General features: G+C 42.6%; 1 protein-coding gene across 2 annotated transcripts in view; it reads right to left on the bottom strand.

Moving 5' to 3' along the window:
- Positions 1–23223, bottom strand: part of AK5 (adenylate kinase 5) — a 242553-nt gene that overhangs the window by 100717 nt on the left and 118613 nt on the right. For both annotated transcript variants that reach the window (XM_059137808.1, XM_059137807.1), the window contains exons 7-8: positions 9422–9512; positions 827–903 (exon numbers count right to left, since the gene is read on the bottom strand). In XM_059137808.1, the coding sequence (XP_058993791.1) occupies positions 827–903; positions 9422–9512 (168 nt within the window). The remainder of the gene's footprint in view (positions 1–826; positions 904–9421; positions 9513–23223) is intronic.

The raw sequence follows: 23223 nt of genomic DNA, 5'->3' as shown, positions 1-23223 counted from the left end.
CATAACCCTACATGGGACCATCCCAGGACCCAAGATCATGACCTGAGCTGAAGGCAGATGCTTAACTGACTGAGCCACCAAGATGTCCCTTGAAAATAGCTTCTGAATATGAATATGAATGCATAGCCAGCCATTACATTTGGATATTGGTTAGATCTATCTGCTATATTCGTGGCATATATACATTGTAGATGGGGGGGGAAACCCTCATGTTCACTCAACTTTCAGCCATCACAGAGGAGCACTGATGAGCAGTAGAAGGAAGTTTCAGACATTACCCTCTTTTTAAACAAAAAGCCTAATTAGAGAGTTAGATCATTTTCCAACTATTTTGGATTATTAAAATACAGCAGGAGGGAGAGTTCTTCTGCTGAGAGGGAAATGACCCAGATAAATTTCTCTGGTTTTATTAAAATAGAAAACATATTTGACTTCTTGGCTGTGTTGTTGTTGGTCATTAGTCCTTTTTCAAAGGTTAGAAATAGAAAAGCAGAATCCAGAGCCTGTAGCTAGTACTCAGCAAATACTGTTAGTTCCTGATTGGAAAGGGATTGAGAGAGACAGGCAAATTCTTGCATTAGAGAACCTCACATAACCTCACTTCCTTCTCATGTAACTCAAACCACAAACCTTTCCTTAATGAATTGCTGTTTTGAAACTATGGGGAAGGAGTAGGAGGCTGAAGCTGTAGGTTAGTATGATTTATCATGGAACATGCTGTTACCTGTAAACACCTCAAAAATGATTTATAATTCTAATTTTCATAAAACACAAAGTTTAAAATTAAAAACATTTCAATAGAGAGATATTTTTAGACTTTAGTTACCTGATCTTCATAGTCAGAGCCTGTATCAATGGTCTCTCCAGTGTCCAACATCATTGAAGGATCAAGGTCACTCGAACCTAAGATCAAAGAAAAGATGACCTGATGAAGGCTGTCTGTGCATATTTCTATAGAAAACTATCTCCCACTAGGTTTCCATATCTTCTTATGGTTACATTAAATTCACAAACATTTTTAGACTCTTCTCCTCTGTTGGGCACCATGTTTGGGCTCCTAGATAGAAAATATAGATATTCTAGACACTGTTTCCTGCCTTAAGGAGAAGACAGTCTTGTGGAGGAGACTGATTTGTCAACAGTAAGGTCCAGAAACCAAAATAAAGAGCTTCTAAGTTGGGGCACCTGGGTGGCTCAGTGGCTTAAGCCTCTGCCTTCAGCTTAGGTCATGATCTCAGGATCCTGGAATCGAGCCCCGCATCAGACTCTCTGGTCAGCAGAGAGCCTGCTTCCCTGCTCTCTCTCTCTCTCTCTCTCTGCCTGTCTCTCTGGCTACTTGTGATCTTTATCTGTCAAATAATTAAACAAAACCTTTAAAAAAAAAAGAGCTTCTAATTCCAACTAGAAGTAGAGGTGCTGATGGAAGTAAGAACTAATCACAAGGAGTAAATCTATGAGCCTGAATTTTGAGGGTGAGTAAGGATGGTCCAGCAGGAGTGGATTAGGGGTGTGTAGCAGTAAAGGAGATAGAGAGAACACCATGAGCAAATTGTGGAGTGGGAGAAGAGCAAGGAAGTTCCAGAAATAAGTGGGGCTGAGTTTGCTCCTTCCATGAAAACCTGACAGGTTTTTCCTCCAGGCTTTGGGTCACCTTAGTCTCTGACGATGAGAAACGTCATGTTAACTGAAGTTATTAATAGGGTGTTTCCCCCATCCTAGATACTACAGGTTACATTAATTTGCTTACCCACTAATCCTCACGGCTCAAACTCAAACTGGTAATTTTCATAATGGGGCTCCTGAAGCGCAACTGATTTATCACCCTCTTTAATGACTCTTCCCCCCCCAGGAAATACATATCACCTAACTAGCCAGAAAGACAGAATTCAGTGCTGCCCATAAAATGCTGTGTGTCCTTGTGAAGAAACAAACCACTCCACATTTCACTGTAGACCTGTCCTTGCAAATAGTTCTTGGTCAGAAGACACATTGACTGATGTTTAATGAACATTCAAAACATCAAGCATCTCACATGGCTTTTCAGATAGAGAGCTCTCCCAGAGAGGCCGCTTTCATCCTTTCTTCCAAAGAGAGTTTCAAGGTTTGTCCCCACACAGTCTTTTCTCATCTCTCCTGTTATTTTTTTTTTTTCCACTCCTGATTACCCCCACAGTTTATCAAATCAACTAAGGACTTGCCCATTGTCATACTGTCTAAGCAGTAACAACCTTGTTTTTGTGTATCTTTACCCTTTCTTAAAAGGACAATTAGATTTTTCAGAGTAGAGGGGTGCCTGGGTGACTCAGTTGGCTAAGCCACTGCCTTCTGCTCAGGTGTCCCAGGGATCGAGTCCTGCATCGGGCTCCCACCTCAGCGGGGAGTCTGCTCCTCCCTCTGACTTTCTCCCTTCTCATGCTCTCTCTCACTCTCTCTCTCAAATAAATAAATAAAATCTTTTTTTTTTCTTTAAAAAAAAAAAAGATTTTTCAGAACAAAGATACTTGACCCATTAAGAATTTTGGAAAAGTAAGTAACTGTGGAGTTGCCATAGGTGTGCAGAGCACAGCTGTGGGTGATTCCATCACATCACATCTGCTGTGAGAACAGCCCTTGCCAAGTCCATTGCTAATAAGGTGGTTGCCAGAAAGGAGTGGGCAAGACAACGCACCACACGCTATTAACAAAGTGAGACTAGAGGGGTCATATGGGAACTTAAATTTTATGTATAATTTTACAAAGTAATGCCATTGTATGTAATTTTTCTTTGTGCTTTTGCTCTTTTAAATAAGATATTTTATAAGGTGTATCTGAGAGCGAAAATATTTGATTGTCTTGATGCCCATTTTGGATCAGTTTGCACTTATATACTGTGGGGTATTCAAGATGTCAGAAGTAAACGTGCATTTTTCCATTATAGGATCATGGAAGTCTTAGGACCAGTATTTCATAGAATACCACCCTCTCATTTTAGAAAAGAAGAAGATGAGCTTTGCAGAAGTCAAATAACTTGGGCTAGGTCCTACAGAAAGTGAGATCAAAGACAGAAGTCATAGCTCCCAATGTATCCTGCCTACTCCGAAGTTTCGGCAGGGACAATCCAAACAGCTTTACGAATATGATCGCTCAACACGGTCTGGGACGGGACGTGGTGGAGCCTGCCGTCTCTTCCACATTCTCAGAAAATGAGTAACAGTGGATGGGTGGTAATGAAGCATGTCACCAGGTGGCTGTGAACATGGGAGAACCAGAAGTGGAATCAAGGAGTGCCACTCCAGTCTGGGACAACTGATGCTCCTTTCTGGGTGGCTGATATAGACAGCATCACTGTCTATATCAATAATTTGGATATTACCCACTGTGGACTCATAGGAGTAGTGATAGGTACTTGGAGTCAAACGATACCCTCGTCTCAGGGGTATTTGGAGTGATTCATGCGGAACGAGCAATGTGATCAGAACACAAAGGCTTATTAAACGTACAGCCTCTTTTAGTTCCCGTGTCCTACTTATTTTATTTAATTAGAAACTGTTCTTTCAGTTGTTTTAAAAAAGTACAAATTTTGAAGAGCTCTTAAACAACCCGGTTAACAGATAATTACACGTTAATATTTAAACTGGAACAAGAATGTTAGAAAACTATCTCCAGCGATGGTTGAATGAAATCTTTGTTTAAGGGGGGAAAAAAATCCTTTTTTAAAAAGAACTTGTGCTTACAGAGAAGAGATTGGCTTTCCTAACAAAACGCTTTTAGCAGAAATTTTATTGTATCATTAAGGGATGGAATTTCTTGACACATTGTTGCTCCTGGCAACAGTACTAATAAATCATAGGAAGCACTAGACAATGGCTGTCATTATCAGCTCAGATAGTGACTGAATAGCTTTCATGTTCTTTTAGCATTGGTTGCTGGGTTTGCTGAAAATGGGACCTTTAATAATAGTCTAAGGTTTGACATACAGAAGAAGGAGGTAAATGTAGATATATGTACACATTTTCGCCTTCTTTCATTGAACCATTTAATGCATAAAACACCTGCAATGATCTCGTAACTCAAAAGGGACAGCAAAATTAGGGCATTTTGTGAAAGTGATAGTACAGCTTTCACTTCCCTCTATTTTGAATTTCTCGACTTCTTTCAGATTTCAAAATATTCTTTCTGTAGATACAGAGCTGAAATAGAATCCCGCAGGGAGCACACAGCGTCACCCATTTCAGATGTAGGATCATCTTCGGAAAGATTATTTTCAGGTTGTCTCCCTAAATTTAAGTGGGAAGATGATACAAATTGGCCTCAGAGGTACTGGAAAGCTAACCATATTGCCTTCTGGGACAATGTCAGACTTTTCTCCTTCTCATGGATCTTTAATATGAAGTTTAAGGAAGGTGCTCCTCCCACTTTGAGTCCCAAATCAAGGGGCACTCCTGCAAGGCAGAGCTTCTTGGGCAGCGAAGGGGACCTGTAGATAAAGCCCCTCTAACACATCATTGGTGCCCCCCACCCACCGGCCCCAAGGCAGGCTCTCCCTTGTCCTGTCTCTTCGGCTCCACTGCAAGCAACTTTAGGTGGCGTTGTATTTCATCTAAATTTAATTTAGAACTCTAAATTTAAGAACAAAACTTAGAAATTCTATGCATTTGATACATACATACATACTGGGTGACTGAAAAAAGAATAAAAGGACATAGACATTCTGCTTTTGCAGTTCTTGATCTTCTCCATTCATTCCACAAACCTGAAATTCTATGTGCCTCAGGCGTCAGGCACGCAGAGCCCCGCTCTTATTCCAACAGGCATGGAAATTGTTACTGAATTTTGCATTAGAATTCCTTTGAAGAGCATTGCATTTCTTTGAAAAAATATCTGGAAGGTATTTGGGACTAGAAGGTGAGCTCCTCAAGGGATCTGGAGTTGGAACTGTTTGGGGCAAGCTGGCAGGAGTGATTTTCCAGTTACTCCATGACAGGGGAGGGGGAGGAAGGAAAAGAGAGAGGTCAAAGAGACCGGAAGAGAGGAGGAGAGGTTATGAGTCCACATACTCAGACAAGTGGCTCAGCTGAGGTGACCAGCTGGGTGAAAAGGAGCTTCTGTGGTGTTTCCAATGAGATTCACACTGCGTATCAAACACACACACACACACACACACACACACACACACTCCATCTTCATAAAGTCTTGCACTCTAATAAAGGAAATAGATTTTTAACAAACAGTCCTATACCGGATTATATGATCACAAGTGTGATAAACACCCTGAAGGAAAGTAAGGAAACTATGCTAGCGTCTAATCTAGTCTGGGAGGGAGGCTAAGAAAGCCTCCTTAGGAAAATCACGTTTAAACTAAGATACAAAATAGGATCTCGCCGGCTGAAGGAGGGTCTGGGCGTGAGAGAGTAGAGAGGATGCACGCAGGGGCAGGGAAACCAAGTAACTCGTGCAAATGGCCAGAGACAAGAAAGTGCCTGAGACATTCTTGGAGCTGGAGGAAGCCGGTTGGGGTTTCGGGGGTAGGGGGAGGCGATGCTGGGGCAGGAGAAGGACCACTGCAGCAAAGCTAAGGGTATTTCTGTCATGCTAAGGACACTGGGGCTCAGCCTGCAGGGAAGTCATTGAAGGTTTTGCTTTGTTTCGTTTTGTTGGGGAGGCAGGGTAGTCAGAGCTGCATTGGACGAGGAGCCCATGACAGCAACAGGATTCCGAATGAATGGGAGAGGCTAGGTATGAGGTAAGAGACCAGGGATGAGGTCAAAGGCTGGCAAAGCCCTGACAAGTGCAGTGGGGATAAAGAACAGGGACTGTACTCCCAAGGTGTTCCGGAGGAATAACGACTGGCATGGGCCGTGAGGATAGGGACATTTTTGCCTGGCTCCCTTAAGAGAGATAAACTGCATGACCTCACTGATAGGGTGGGGTCTAAAAACAAATTCACTGAAGCAGAGAGTAGAGCAATGGTTATCAAGGCATGGGGGTGGGGGAAACCAGAAGATGTTGGCCAAAGGATACAAAGTTGCATTACGTGGGATGAGTAAATCTTAGGGATGTAATGTATAGCCTGATGACTATAGTTAATAACATTGTCTTAAGCACTGGAAATTTGGGGCACTTGGGTGGCTCAGTCATTAAGCAGCTGCCTTCAGCTCAGGTCATTATCCCAGGGTCCTGGGATCAAGCCCCGCGTTGGGCTCCCTGCTTGGCAGGAAGCCTCTTCTCCCTCTGCCCACTCCCCCTGCTTGTATTCCCTCTTTCTCTGTCAAATAAATAAATAACCCCCCCCCCCCAAAAAAAAAAAAGTACCAGAAATTTGCTAAGAGAATATATTTCTGGTGCTCTCATTAAATACAGAAAAATGGTGACTAGATGAAGAGAAGATATACTACTTAGCTTAACTGTAGGAGTCATTTCATTATGTATATGCATGCCAGATCATCACGATCAAATTTTTCTTAAAGATTACTTATTTATTTATTTGACAGAGATCACAAGTAGGCAGAGAGGCAGGCAGAGAGAGAGGAGGAAGCAGGCTCTCAGGACCCTGAGATCATGACCTGAGCCGAAGGTAGAGGCTTAACCCACTGAGCCACCCACAGACGCCCCCATGCTCAGTTTTTATTTAAAAAATTTAAAAGAGGAATGGAAAGCCATGAGGTGATGTGGGAGCTGTGGGGTGGCTGAGATTCTGCAGAAAGGGACCAGATAGAAGGGAAAAGTTGAGGGACAAAACCTGGGTGCTGGCAATTCACAGAGCAGGGGCCACCAACCTGGCTTGTTTGACTGGGTGAGTCAGCAGCATTTACAAGCCTGAGGATTTCACCTACAGATGCAGGCTCTGTTTTCTGTTGAAACAGAGAAAGATCCAGCAACCATTGGCCCGTTCCTTAATGGCAACCATAGCATGGGGCTTCCAAGAGGCTGCCTCCTGTAGGGGCAGCACCGCGTGTTTCTGGTTTACCACAGTTCCCCCCACCCCCTTCCTCAACCAAGGGCTGTTATAGATAGACCAGGCTTATTTTAAGGCTGGGGCAGGACTCCGCTTTCAGGCTTCTGAGGCGTGGAGGGGAGCTCGTGGGAGCTGAGACTGTGAGCCGACTAAGCTGTTCAAAAGTCTGGAGGTATAGAGAAGAAAGACGAGGTCCCCGGAAACCTCCGCTATGGGGCAGGTGCGGAGCACACTGAGGATACCGCACCTGCCCGCATGCAGTTTGCCCACGAGCACCGAGGCTAGCGCTGCTGCGTGGCTACAGGATAAGGCCGCCTTGGAGAAATGCCATTAGAGAGCCACGAAGTAGAGGGTCAAGTGTTCTAAAGAAGGCAGCTTTAAGGATATGGAAAAAAAGGAACCCTCCCACTGTCGGTGGGAATGCAAAGGGCCGTAGCCGCTGTGGAAAACAGCATGGAGGTTCCTCAAAGCATTGAAAATAGAGCTACCCTATCATCCAGTAATTAGTCTACTGAGTACCCAAAGAATACAAAAACACTGGGCGCCTGGGTGGCTCAGTCGTTGAGCGTCTGCCTTCGGCTCAGGTCATGATCCCAGGATCCTGGATCCAGCCCCACTTCGGCTCCCTGCTTGGCGGGAAGCTTGCTTCTCCCTCTCTTACTCCCCCTGCTTGTGTTTGTTCTCTCGCTGTGTCTCTCTCTCTGTCAAATAAATGAATGGGATCTTCAAAAAAAAAAGTCTGTTTAAAATAAAAAAAGATGTGGGATATATGTACAATGGAATATATACAGCCATAAAAAGGGAATGAAATCTTGCCATTTGCAGCAACATGGATGGATCTAGAGGGTGTAATGCTGACTGAAATGCGTCGCTTAGAGAAAGACAAATACCATATGATTTCACTCACATGTGGAATTTAAGAAAGAAAACAAATGAACAAAGGAAAGAAAGAGAGACAAATCAAGAAACAGACCCTTAACCGCAGAGAACAAACTGAAGGTGACTCGACAGGAGGTGGGCGGGGGATGAGGAAAGAGGTGAAGGGGATTAAGAATATACTTACCATGGTGAGCACTGAGTCACGTATGGAATTACTGAACCCCTTTATTGTACACTGATACTAATATCACACTGTATATGTTAACTATACTGGAATTAACATTTTAAAAAATTAGAAAAAAATACAAGGGCTAGCTTAAATCAGCACCTCTACTCCACTGTGTGGGCAAACTGAGGACACCTAACAATTAGATATTTGTTGGTAGATGTCTAAGTAAATATTCTAAATAAAGGATTGACCTACAAAGCCCAGGTGTTATAGCATCTTCCAGAGCAGCAGGACTCTGGTTTATATGATCATACAAGCTTCTCAGTATTCCTTCTTACCCAGCTGTAGGCCATCTTATTGTAACTATCACTGGACAACCAGGCAGGTGAGTGTACATTATTATCTGTTCTCGGTGGGGCTGCCCAGAAAGACTACATCCTTGCCTTTCTCTTTATTCTGCCTTTCTTTGAAGCTACTCTTAGGGTGCTTCAAATCAAATATGGTTGAACATTTTAAGTGTTTAATCTTTTTCCTTACAGCCCAGAACTCTTTTGGTCCTTACCCACTGACGCCATTACTGAGAAGAAAGGTCAGGACAGGGATGAAGGTGTGAGAGTCAAATGCATGCAGCTGGTAGTTGAGATCATGAGGAACAATGAGTTGAACAGAGTCAGATAGTCAAAGAGAGTGAGAAAAGGGTCAAGGACAGAACGGTGAGTACTGCCTACAGGAGGGAGTGTGATCGCCCCGCACTGTTACAACGTCCAACTTCTAGGTGTGAGCGCTTAGGAAGAGAAGGCACAGAGCCAACACGGGAGCTGTGGGCTGGGATAGGAGTTGCTCTCCGACAGGGGAGGCTTTTCCCAAGGGGGCATGGCAGACACTAGTACATTTAAGGAGTCCTGGAGGAACTGTAACTTTTAATTGTTGCACAAAGAATGGGCTAGATTCGGTTTTTTCAATTTTAGTAACAGACGTCCTATGTTACACTGGGACTAATTTACATGTGCAGTGACTGGAGGAAAAACATTAACTATGTGGTGCCTGGGTGGCTCAGTGGGTTAAAGCCTCTGCCTTCAGCTGGGGTCATGATCCCAGAGTCCTGGGATCGAGCCTCACATTGAGCTCTCTGCTCAGCAGGGAGCCTGCTTCCTCTTCTCTCTCTCTGCCTGCCTCTCTGCCTACTTGTGATACCTGTCTGTCAAATTAAAAAAAAATAAATAAAATAAAAACCCATTAACTATAAGGGCCAGATGGAGAGTCCTTCTTTTCTATTTTGTTTTGTACCTTTATTTTTAAACCAGAAAGTATAAAGCTCTGAGGATAGCGTCATCCTTAAAGCCTCACAGCAGATTGCTGTGCTCCGATATTACTACAAAGCTCCAGACACTTGGCAGGTGGTCAGGCCATACGGTGGCCTGAAGGACACAGTGACTTACCTGCCGCAGCTTCTTTGTTTGGAAATAACTTGCTGTCAACTGCCATGCTGATGTCATAGAACACCTCATCCTCGTCTCGGTCAGCATCAAACTGGGCACAGTCGGGACAGACAAGTTGGGAACAAGAGAAGACATCAATTAGTTCATTCCCAAATAGAATGGGCAGGCATCACAACACTGTGTCTCTAATGAAGCAGGTCAACAGGAACTGAATTAAAGCCCTTGAGTCATAAGCAGACGCTCAGAGAGTTTTTCGGCCGAGACCGAGACGGAGAAGGGTATTGGGAACAAGTGTACAGTCACTCACTTATGCTTAAGAAAAATGTGTAGAGTTTTCTTAATATGTAAAGTAAGTGTTGGAAAAAATGATAATTGAAATTGACCTTGTGCTTCCTAGCTCTTAGGGTTTTTATTTTTAATGAAAAGAACCATGAAAATATGGGGGAAAAGAAAGGGGGACATTTTCCAGTGTACTGCTAAAGAACGAAATAGCCCTTAAACCAAGTTTTAGTTACTATTCTAGATGCTATAGATACTATACAATAGATGCAGTCCGTAGACACTACAGACTTAGATGTAATAAAAATTACAGATATAAACATTAAACCATTCTTTAAAATTTACAAAAATTTAAATATTTAAAAATGTGGTTTTATTTATGAGTCCTCTATGTCCCGAGTTGGGCAGTGTCTTTTTAAATACATGCATATCTCTTTAGTCTTTAAAAACTAAAGCTTTGCTGAATTATAATCAACATACTATAAGTATTTAAAGCGTACAAATTGGTAAGTTTTGACATCTATGTCTGTATACCTGTGAAATCACCATAAAAATAAAAACAGCAAACATAACTATCACCCTGAAAAGTGTCCTTGTGTCCTTTGGAAGTGAATTCCTTCCTCTTGCCCCCCTACCTGGTAATCATTGATCCTACATTTCTCTAACTATAGATTATTTTGCATCCTCTAGAATTTCATGTAAAAGGATTTACACAGCATGCAATCTTTTTTGTCTGCATTCGTTCACTCAGTCCAGTTATTCTGAGATTCATCAATATCACATCCGTCATTTGGCCCTTTTCATTGCTGAATAGTATTTTACTATATGGATACACTGTTAATCTCATCCTGGGTATCTTTCAGCTCGGACATGATAGTTTTCATCTCTAGATGCTTGACTTGCATCTTTAAAAAAAATCTATATCTCTAAGGTTTTGAATATCTGAAATACAATTATAACTTTTAAAAAAGATTTTATTTATTTATTTGACAGAGGGAGATCACAAATAGGCAGAGAGGCAGGCAGAGACAGGGGGAAGCAGACTCCCTGCTGAGCAGAGAGACCGATGCTGGGCTCCATCCCAGGACCCTGACATCAGGACCTGAGCAGAAGACAGGGGCTTAACCCACTGAGCCACCCAGGCGCCCCTACAATTATAACTTTTAACATCCGTGGCTAGTTCTAACATCTGGTGTTTCTTTGCATGTTTGGTAGTTTTTATTGGATTCCACGCATCGTCGTTTTGACTGTGTTGGGTGTTAGATATTTTTGTATTCCTATAAATATTCTTGAGCTTTGTTCTGGAATGCGGTTTAGTTACTTAGAAACAACTTGATCCTTTCAGATTTTGGTTTTAAGACTTGTTGGGCTGACCAAAAAATTGCTGATATACAAATTCAGTAAAGTTGCAGGATACAACAGCAACGTGCAGAAGTCTGTTGCATTTGTATACACCAATAATGAAGCCGCAGAAAGAGAATCAAGGAACTGACCCCATTTACAATGCATCAAGAGCCATGAGATACCTGGGAATAAACCTAACCAAAGAGGTAAAAGATCTGTACTCTGAAAACTGTAAAACACTGAGGAAAGCAATTAAAGACCCAAAGAAATGGAAAAACATTCCATGCTCGTGGATTGGAAGAACAAATATTGTTAAAATGTCCATATTACCTAAAGCAATCTACACATTTAATGCAATGCCTATCAAAATATCAGCATTTTCACAGCTAGAACAAGCCTAAAATTTGTATGGAATCACAAAAGACCCTGAATAGACAAAGCAAGCTTGAAAAAACGAAGCAATGCTGGAGGCATCACAATGCTGGCCTCCAAGCTGTATTACAAAGCTGTTCTGATCAAGACAGTATGGGAGTGGCACAAAAACAGACATGTAGATCAATGAAACAGAAGAGGAAACCCAGAAGTGAACCCATGACTAGACAGGCAATTAATCTTCAGCAAAGTAGGAAAGGATATCTAATGGAACAAAAACAGCGTCTTCAAAAATGGTGTTGGGAAACTGGATAGCGGACATGCAAAAGAATGAAACTGGACCACTTTCTTATACCATATACAAAAATAAATTCAAAATGGATAAAAGACATAAATGTGAAACAGGAAACCATCAAAATACTGGAGGACAACACAGGCAGTAACCTCTTTGACATCAACTGTAGCAACTTCTTACTAGATATGTCTCCGGAGGCAAAGGGAAAAAAAAAAAGCCAAATTAAACTATTGGGACTTCATCCAAATAAAAAGCTTCTGCACAGCAAAGGAAGCAATCAACAAAACTAAAAGGCAACCTACAGAATGACAAGATATATTTGCAAATGACATATCTGATAAAGGATTAGTATCCAAAATGTATAAAGAACTTATCAAACTCAATACCCAAGAAACAAATAATCCAGTTAAGAAATGGGCAGAAGACATGAATAGACATTTTCCCAAAGACTATCCAAAGCCATCCAGATGGCTAACAGACACACTAAAATATGCTCATCATCACTCACCATCAGAGAAGTAGAAATCAAAACTGCAATGAGATACCTCGTCACACCAGTCAGGATGGCTAAAATCAACACCACAGGAAACAACAGGTATTGGTGAGGATGTGGAGAAAGGGAAACCCTCTTATACTGTTCCTGGGAATGCAAACTGGTACAGCCACTCTGGAGAATGGTATGGGCATTCCTCAAAAAGTTAAAAATAGAGCTACCATATGACCCAGCAATTGCACTACTAGGTATTCGCCTGAAGGATACGAATATACTGATTTGAAGGGGTACATGCACTCCAGTGTTTATGGCAGCATTATCAACAATAGCCAGATTAGAGAAAGGCCCAAATGTCCATCGACAGATGAATGGATAAGGAAGATGTGGTATTGGGGTGCCTGGGGGGCTCAGTCAGTTAAGAGTCTGCCTTCAGTTCATGTCACCATCCCAGGGTCTTGGGATCAAGCCCTGCACTGGGCTTCCTGCTCAGTGGGGAGTCTGCCTCTACTCCTCTCCCTGTTTGTGCTCTCAAATAAATAAATAAAATCTTAGAAAAAAAGATGTGATATATATATATATATATATATATATATATATATATATATAATATATAATATATTTCTGTGTGTATGTATTATTCAGCCAAGAAAAGGATGAAGTATTGCAATGTGCAACAATGTGGCTGAGGCCAGAGTGCATTAGGCTAAGTGAACTAAGTCAGACAGAGGAAGACAAGTACCATATGATTTCACACATCTGTGGAATTTAAGGAACACAAAACAAATGAACATTGAGGGGGAAGAAAGGAAGGCAAACGAAGAAACAGACTCAACTATAGAGAACAAACTGAAGGTTACCAGAGTGGAGGTGGGTGGTGGGTGGTGGCTGAGGGAGGGATGAAACAGGTGACGGAGATTAAGGAGAGCGCTTGTGAAGAGCACCAGGTGATGTATATGAGTGATGGATTGCTAAATTCTACACCTGAAACTAGTGCTGCATTGTATTTTAACTAACTGGCATTTAAATAAAAATTTGGGGAAAAAAAAAAAAAAAGATTTACTGGGCAGGACCAGAACAGCATTTAGTGCACAGCCAATTATTCCCCTCTGTTCGGGCAAGATTCTCCCAAGTACTCTACCTAGTACCTTGTGAATTAAGAGGTTCTCCAGTCCACTTGGCAGAAAAAGGCACTATTCCAAGCCTGATGTAGCACCAGCTAATCCTTTTGGGTGGTTTTCTCTCAGTTTCAGTAGTTCACTCATAGGCATGCACTGCTTAACACCTGGCTGGATACGGGAAGGGAACCCTCGGCAGATCTCCGGAGTGCTTTCTCGGCGTTGCTCACATCTCTGGTACTCTGTCCTCTGACCTCCAGTCACCTTGGTCTCTTGGACTCACCGCTCTGTCTGCGCAGTTTCCACAAGGCTTCCTTCTTCCTGCTCTGTCCCTGGGAAACTCGCCAGCAGTAAGTGCAATCCTCAGGCACACTGCATTTCTTTCCTTTCTCTCAAGGAATCACTTCAGTGATTGATAAAAGGTATCTTCAAAAAATTTTTTTAAATATTTTTTTCTTTTTCTTTTGTCTGTTTCACATGGGAGGGAAAACCCAGTCTCTTTTATTCCACCTTGGTCAGAAGTCTCAATTCTTTAGCTTTTAATCTTAACTATTGTCTTGAAGATGTTTACAAAGATTTAAGTGATTTACTCCTTTATATTTTTTTACTGAAGCATATCATCATTCTTAGCAAGGGAAATTTTGGAAGCCTAAATTAGAAAGTAATTTCCTTATCTCCTCTTACAGTTAAAACACAGCTGAATGGCGTTTCAAAGTGCTCTCACCAGGTCACACCAGCCCATGAGAAAGGTGACGCAGATGGTTTTCCTTCTAGATATTTCTGAGGAAATATCTAGTTAGAGATATTATGACTTTCTTAAGTCAAACAGCTAGTAAGCAGAGCTAGGACTTGATTTCAGGATGACTGACACTTTCCATCCTACAGATACCATCACAGTAGGACAAATATAGCCTTCTGCTCAAATGAGTGTTAACACATCCTTTTTATCTCAAAGCAAGATAAGAGAAGCAGCTGGTGGTTAGAGCAGATAGAAGGAGACAATGAAGACACATTGAGTGCCATCTTGATGCACTGTTCCTTATATGCATGCATGTTATTTCTTTCAAAATATTTCTTAGCTGTCATCAGTAAGGAGTAACGTATTAAAGAGGGATTTTGTTTTTATTTTTTTCTTGGACTTTTGAGCTATGAGTGGCAGCACTGTTATTTTATAAATAAAAGGGCATAAGTTTATATTTTAGCTTGGGATCTCTAGAAAACAGAACGTAAGGCAAAACATAGGTTAACACTTTACTGGAGTGTGTGTGTGTGTGTGTGTAATCCCAGGGCAGTAAGTGTGAGGAAAAAAGAGAAGGCAAAGGAAAAAGGAAAGCAAATGTAAGGTAGTACATTCCTGGACTGGCCGTAGCTTCACAAGGAAGTAGAGCTGGTGCTTGGTCTCTAGAAAGGCTAAATGGACCCTCTACATCTCAGAAGAGTCTGACAGGAGGGGGGGACAGGAGATGTATTTATATGTTGTTTCCTTTTCTTTTCCTGTCTTTCTTTTTATTTTTTGAGAGAGAGCGAGAGAGCATGTGTTGGGGGAGAGAGGGTGCTGGAGGGGGAGGGAGGGGGCAGGGGCAGAGGGAGAGGAAGGAGTGGGGGAGGGGAAAATGTGTGTGTGGGGGTGGGGGGTAGAAGCAGACTCCCTGCTGAGCAGACCCTGGGATCATGATCTGAGCTGAAGGCAGTCCCTTAACTGACTGAGCCACCCAGGTGCTCCTGGTTTCCTGCCTTTCACAGGTCCAAGTTTTGCCTCTGAGGAGTTAAGCACCCTCTAATTCTTGGTTGTGCTGGCTAGCCACTGGGGCAGGCACTGCGAAGCCTTCCTGGCCCCCCACTCCTCTGCACCCCCATGGGGAGCCGCACAACATCTGAATCTAAAGTGCTAGGCCAGAGCCTCTGTAGGTCTGGTCTGGTTGGGGCTGGGTGCCGTCTCTGTAGAGACCGCCACCATGGTGGGGATGATGAAGCCCCACCTTCTATGCTGAAGTGGAGGCTGGGCTGTCAGCAATGCTGGCCATACAGTGGTGGGCAGGGCTCTCCGTTCAATAAGCTCCTGAGGCCTGGCACACAAGCGAGTCAGGGGAGGCTTTGGACTGGGCTCAGACAGCTTAAAACTCCTCTGGAGCTTGGTTTGAATTTCTGCTTCCCCTTGTAGCAGCTGTCTGGCTTTGAGCAACTTATTTCTCCTGTTCTTAACACCCACACAGCGGGATTGCTGCAAAGCCTAAGGAGATGGTGTGTATTTAACACACAGCACAGAGCCTAGCGTAAAGTGCAGTGCTTCTTTTTTCTCTCTTTGTGACGACCTGAGTTTGAGGGAGTGTATCTTACAGATCTTTGATTGCTTCTGTACTTTAGAGACACACACACACACACACACACACACACACACACTTTTTTTTTTTTTTTTTAAAGCTTGGGGATTATGGAATAATGAATACAAGAGACTTTGAGAATTTCCAGGAGATATTCTATCTTCTGACTGACTTGAACAAAGCTATGTTTAGTTCTAGCACAGACAAAAGTACCTGATTGTCCAAGCCAAAAGGCAAACTGCAATAGGTGAAACACCATTCAGAGAAATATTCAACAGGTGTTAGCTGAGTAACTACTACATGCTGGGTAGATTTCAATTCCTAAGCGTTTAGATGATGAACGTGACCTATTAGAAGGGAAAATGACACCCACATAGCCCAATTTAGCCCTGGATTGAGCAAATGCTGCTGAGGCCCGTTTACTTCTGCATCAGGATCACTGCAGAGAACCCGGACAATATCCCACTTGTACAACTCCAGGATAGCCTGGGGCTCGTCTCTCCATGCTCTTAGCAGATAATGTGGCACACAGACCTTGGAGAGCACTGTGATTAGGTAATAACAGAACAATTGCCACTTTAGTGGCTAAGAGTTTTACAAAATGGTAACATTCAGTGTTGGAGAGGTTGTGTGTATGGTAAGAGGAGAACTGACTCTTTAATCATCATTTTATTTTCTTGCTTTTGCACAGATCATATACACCAATGGTTCTCAACCGGAAGAAATTCTGTCCCCGTCTTCCTCCCCCACCCTAACATTAGGCAACGTTGGGAGACATTTTTGGTTGTCGCAACAGGCAGGGGAGACATTGCTGGCCATAAAGACTGAGGAATAAATCCTACGGTGCACGGTTCAGCCCCCTCACACCAGAGAACTATCCAGTCAGCTTCACCGAGACAGCCTCAGCTTTCGGGTTTGCAAACTCGAAACTCATGTCGTGTTTTGAAACACAGGTTGTGATGATTTCTTTTTCTCTTTCTTTCTTTATTTCTTTCTTTCTTTCTCCGTCTCTCTCTCTCTTTCTTTCTTCCTCTTTTTTCCTTTTTAAGGAAAAAGGTTTTGAACTGCTAGTACCTGGGCTGCTAATTTCAAAATGCAACGCGAAGCAGAAATGGTGATGCTGTAGGGGCACGGTGGCCAGAGGGAGATGGAAGCTCTAGGAATGAAAGTTCATTTACATCTCACAGGTCAGAGACAAGCCTCCTGGGACAGACGGTGATTAGATGGGCAACTTGATCTGTTCGGTGACTGTTATCTGTCTGGCAATCTTTTTTTTTTTTTTTTTTTTAAGATTTTATTTATTTATTTGAGAGAGAGGGAGTGTGTGTGCACATAAGTGGGGGAAGGGGCAGAAGGAGAGGGGGAAGCAGGCTCCCCACTGAGTAGAGAGCCCCACCATAGTGCTCAATCCCAGGACCCAGAGATCATGAGATCACTACCTGAGCCCAAGGCCGATGCTTCACCAACTGAGCCACCCAGGTGCCCCTCTGTCTGGCAATCTTAACAAAACTCTTTTCTTATTCTGAGGGAAAAGGCTCACTGAGGACATGGTCTGCATAATCTGTTTCAGGTCATTTAATGTCAGAGGCCTGGGGAGGTCAACTGGCAGCTTCAAAATGAAATGCTTATCAAACTGACCAGTTCACTCCCAACGCATGTTTCCATTTGAATAACAAATGTTGGAACATCTTTCAAAACCATACAAAATATACCTGTGTTAGGAAAGGAAATTATAATAGGGGGAGGGGAGGCAGCACCCCATGAGGATTTTAATGGCAGACGGGAGGCTTTGGTTTTGTTTCCTTTGGGCTCTGCTTTTCAGGCTGCAGCAGCCTGTCCAAATCTTCTCCATGGAGACAAGGCTTTCTGCATTCCTTGCTCTGCTAGGTAGGAATGTTAGGTTTACAAAATGTCTCTAAAGGGACTCGAAGGGAGAATACCATTTCAATTTCTCTTTCCAGATTGCACCTTTCATGAAGTGTAGGTCTAACTCCCACTGTTTCCCTGGTTAAGTTTGGGGAAGAAGTAAATGGGTCCTGCTATTCATATTGTCTCGGTTTTGTATACCCCGTAAGTGTCATTCTAGGAGCATCGGGCTGGCGTCTTGAATTATTTACCCCTCCTTGGTTTCATGCAAGGGACTTCAATTAAGCACATTCTCCACCAATGGCTTTTGTCATCTGCTGCTGGAGATCCCTCAACATGCAGATAGCTGGCCCTTCAGATGTTCTTTCTTAGATGTGTAGAGACTTCCCTCTGTCTGATTGATGGGCTGGCATCCTCTTCACAGTGACTTTGTTTTTCTCCAACAAAAATTGGCTATTGCCTTAAAATAGTAATAATTTAAAGACCTGTGGCAATTGGAGCGAAATTTGTAGTTATCAGTGATGGAGTAATGACAGTTTATATTACTCTGCAGAACTGTGTGGCTAAAGCTTCATAATTAATCACAAAATCTGAAAGGAAAGCACTTACATGGATTTGCTGGGGGTGGGAGGGGTGGGTAGGGACAAGATTCTGTCTGAGAAAGCCAAATCAATCCCATTTTGATGAGCAGAATCCCTGTGGTATGGCTCTGCTCAACCGGGATGTGTAGGACATATTTCTTAACAGAATGAAATAAGGGGGAAACGTGAAAAGATAGATCTAAAAACAGACATGATTGGTATGCAAAGTGATGAGTACAGAACACTGGAAAGCTGTGGATATCTGAGTAAAAGACTCTTCTCAGCTTTTTGTATAGAATCCTTATATCACTGGATATTCAGATCATAGACAGCATCTGGAAAGTTTTGCCGGGAGTAAGTTAACAAAATAAAGAGGTTCCAGAGAAAACTGTTGCAATATCTAGGATGTGTTTTAAGACAAATTTCTTCCTGACCTTGAAAGCTTAAGGTAATAATGACTGACTGATCCTGCTGTAGAGACTTGGAAAAAGAGGCTAAGAATTTTGATTATTCTTATTACACTGGCTGAGCGATCATTTTTTTAGAATCTGCATCAATGCTCAACAACCAATCAACAAAGTACCAGGCACAGTTTCAATTTTTTGAGCACCTACTATATGCCACTCACCGTTGGAACTTTTTTATACGTGTTTATCATTCAGTCCCTATAATATTATTATAAAAGGAATATCATTTTAAAATATAAATTCAATTAATTAACACAGTATATTATTAGTTTTCAGAGGGAGAGATCAGTGATTCATCGGTCTCATATAATACCCAGTGTTCATTACGTCATGTGCCCTCCTTAATGTCCAGCACTTAGTTACCTAAAAGGGGTATCATTATCTCCAGAATCAAGAACTAGGTCCCAGAGAGATTAAATATAACTTGTCCAAGGTCATGCAGGCTGTAGAGCCAGGATCTGAATTCTCATCTGTCTATACCAAACTGTGAGTGCCACCACACAGCAAGGCTGTGAGGATCAGCTCCCAGCTCCACAGGCAGACTTAATCCTAGCTGGGGACTTGCAGAAGAAATCAAGGCTTTTAGGAAGACTCCTAGGACAGAACTCTAAGAATCTGCAGAAGTCAAGCCAAGCCAGGTCCAGAAGTAATATACTCAAACATTGTTGGTCCTATTCCCTATTTTAGACCATACTTGGTGCTTTCATTTGTCTGAATGATGGGTGTACCCCACCAGGTGGCTGGGAGCTGTTGGCAGAAGGACCTCCCTCTCTGTAGACTGGCCAGGAGCACTGAAGGAGCAAGGAGAGACAAAGCTGATCACAAGAGGCAGATGACAGTCTAGCTCCTAAAAGAGCTCTCCCCAGGGGCCTTTAGCTCCAAGCTACCAATTTCACAGGGAAACTAGCTGTTGCTCCACAGCCCTCCTTGTCTACTCTTGACTCCAGCTGTGACCTCCCTAGAAGCCTTCTAAAATGTCTTTCTGCAAATAGCCCTGCCCTAAGTTACCTAGTGTGGATTCTGTGTCTCTCTTCATCCCAACTCAGTCTTCCCTCCTTCTAAGATCCTTTTTGGGACTGGAGAGCAGATTTCTGCTATGGGTCTGTGTCTGGTCTGGTGTGTCGGAGAAGCGGCTTCTGCTTCTGCTCCAGGGACCCATCAACCCTTGCCTAGGGACTGGCCTAGTTCAGCCACTCCCCTCCGTGGCCCAGCCACGGCTTCAGCTCTGCCTCTGACCAAGAGGCAGCTTTCTGGATGGCTTTCCTAAAGCTTCCTGTTCTTGCTGTCTTATCAGGGGTGGTGGACAAGTCCACATCCCCCATAATAAGACAGGAGAGGCCAGGCCTTTGGTCATGCAGAAGGTTGCCGATCAGAGAGGAGGATCCTTGGGTCAAGGATCCAAGTCAGTGGTGGGAACTGGGTCTGGAACAATTTTTGAGCTGAAGGGCATGGGGGTGCAGTCACTAGTTATTAAATTTTGCAGGCTCAGATAGAACCCAGAGCAGACGGACCAATTCCAAATCATGAATGGATAACAAATGGCAAGGTCCTGCTCATTGACCTGTGGGCACTGTGATGGGACACTTTAAAAATTAGGTAGCTGCATGTGACATCTAAAAAAAAAAGACAAACTTACAGGAACAGAGAAGGAAAATGGTGGCTGCCGGGGAAATGGGGAGATGTCAGACAAAAGGCACAAGCTTCCAGTTAGTAGATGAATACCTTCTGGGGATCTAATATTCAGCCCGGTGACCACAGTTAACAATACTGTATTATATATGTGAAAGTTGCTAAGAGAGTAGATCTTAAAGGTACTCGTCATACACACATTCACGCGTTGTCATTATGTGAAATGATGGGTGTGTTAACTAACCTTATTGTGGGAATCAAGTCACAACACATACATGTATCAAATCATCACATTAGACACCTGAAACTTACACAATGTTATATGTCAAGGATAGCTCAAGCTAGAAGAAAAGTAAAATACAATTAAGTTGCTGCAGAAAGCACAGAAAAGGTATACACACTTCATGGAACTAGAAGAAACAAACCCCTATTTAGTACACGCCAATATAAGTTAATACTTTATTAAGATGATACTATTAAACATTGTCTTTCCCTCAAAACTTAAGGAACAGATCAGTAGCCCGGGAAATAGGTTGTTAGAATGGATTTTTGTCAAATAAGCAAAGTTTTAGGACATGTCTTGGAATGAACACGGATCCTGTCCAATCTCTTAACCTGCACATGTGATATAATTCAATTCCATCAAGACTCACTGTGCCAGGAATGTGCTGGTCACTGAAGATGCGTGGAGGGGAGAATAGGTCATGTTAGCCTTTCTGTAATTATTAAGGCACCAATAAGGGCTAAAATACATTGAGAAATGCTTGATTTAAAAAAGATGAAAAGAATACAGTGGAAAATAGACAAGACACACTCATCGTAGACAAGACTCACAGCACAGCTGCTAGTTTTTCTCTGCTGCACCTTGCAAGGCTCTGAGCCCAGCAGTTAGACAGCGAACACTTGTCAAACTGAATTACCCAGAAAATCCAACAAGTTAAAATACCCATTTCCCCTTTCTATTTGCTCTTCTATCTCTCTTCCTCGAGGCGTTCCAGCAGTCTGAGGTTTTATCAAACTACAAGTTGGTGAGATAGAGATTTAAACCTCTGCCAAGAAAGCTTCCGAACTAAAGAAGGTGGTTAGGAGTTCTCAGAAGTCAAATTTCAGCCGCGTGTGACAGTTGGTACCTTTTCTAATTACAGGCTCCATTCTCTGTAGCGCTCAAGTGTCTCCTGCAGCCGAGCCCTAAAGTGGCACCCTGGGAACCCGAAAACACCGCTGTGCTGCCTGAGCACCAGATGTGCGACTGGGGCTAATTTAGGCCCAGCGAAGATCAGACTCATTCTGGTTCCTTATATTTACTTATTTTTCTCTATTTCCTTTGTTCTTAGTTGAGATGCTTCATTCTTTTATTTATTTATTTATTTTCAAATTTTCTCTCCAGTGGTGTTGACTTTAACTTCCATGGCCAAATATTATCAGTTCGTAATTGTGAGGGTGACTCAGGCACAGGCCAAGTGGGATGGAAGAGATCAGCTTAGACCATGAAAAGCGGAGGGAAATGTATCTTGCGATACGAGGGCAGGACATTATGATGAAACATATCACCTACAAGTGGGAAAGAAGTTAAAATCTTAAATCAAATTCCTTTGTAGTTCATACACACATGCTGTGTTACCAGTACTGAGAGGCTGTCTTTCTCTTTAAGGATTTCTTTGGGACTGCACTTAACATTTATGGACACACGTTTTACGGGAATAGTCAACAGTCATTGTGGATCATAAAATAGCTCTTAGAAGGATCTTGTTAATGTTTCCCCTTGTTGGAGATGTGAACATGAGGTTGGTGTGATTTGGGGGAAATAATTAAAGTTTCTGCCCTCATGGAGATCAAGGTCTATGTTGAGAATATGATAAGGAAATAATCAATGACAGTTCCGTGTGGGAGGGGCTGTGAGGGGGCGACCGTGGGGTGCCCTGGGAAATGGAGCTGGGCGACTGGGCAGTGTGGGAGTTGAGGAGCCTGAGCCAGGAGTCAAGTGAACAAGTGAGACTAGGCAAAAGGAAGACGGGAAGGGAAGGATATGCCAAGGAGAGGCGAGAGCAGTGGAAAGGGATGAAAGGCATCGTTTCTTTGAAGACCAGGGTGACACCTGCTTTAAGGACTTGGGATATGCCTTCTGAGAAGGGTTGGGTGATGTACCTTCTTGTTCCCTGAAATTATTTGGAGGTCCTCTTGGGGTTTTTGGATCTGGTAGCTGTTTCCTCTACCAGAAATCCCTGGACATGTGCATGCAGAAGGTGTGTGCTGGACTGTGTGCATAGGGACGTGACAGCTGAGCTTTTGAGCATGACAGTACTTAGCATTTATTGAGCACCTACTCTATGCTCAATAGAGTAGGTGCAACGGGCAAAGCACTTTGCAAACATCTCAATTAACCTCCAGAACAACCTTAGAGATCACTCTCCCCAGGAACTAGTTTGCTGGCGAAGGTAAGTACTTACTTAAGGTCATACAAATGGTGAAGATCAGAGCTTAGGTATGAGCTCAGGTCTGTCTTACTACAATGACTGTGCTCTTAATAACTAAGCTATTTTGGCTCTGAGAAGCACAAACCCTGTGTTTTTGGTTATCCCACACGTATTTCTTTTTTCCTCTCTGTTTTCAGCTTTAAGGTCATTTCCATATGCAGAGCCATTTAAACAACCATTCTCATTTTTTCTTTTACTCACTAACCCCAAATCTAGTACTTTGTGATAATACTATGTGTACCAAGTTCCCAAAAAACCAAACTGGTCTTTGTTTCGGAATAATTAACTTATTAGCAAGATGGCTGTGACAGTCTTGATAGTAAAAAGTAATTAAAGAGTGGAAACAAATGGAGGATTGTTAAACAACTTGATAGCCGTTGGGCCCTTTGGATAATTAAGCAGTTTTGCTCCAAGTTTTCAGAAAAAAATAAATGAGGCAAGAGAGAAAAAGAAAATTATGAGAATGGAAATCAGATTTGTAATAAGATTTATATTAGGTCCATGGACAGAAGAGAGAAATTAATATGCCAATGGATAAAACATCCCTATAAAGGCTTCTGATGCTA

This window comes from Mustela lutreola, chromosome 10, assembly GCF_030435805.1.
Source record: "Mustela lutreola isolate mMusLut2 chromosome 10, mMusLut2.pri, whole genome shotgun sequence".
In the NCBI taxonomy this organism is placed as follows: Eukaryota; Metazoa; Chordata; class Mammalia; order Carnivora; family Mustelidae; genus Mustela; species Mustela lutreola.
This window is presented reverse-complemented; position numbering and strand designations above follow the sequence as displayed.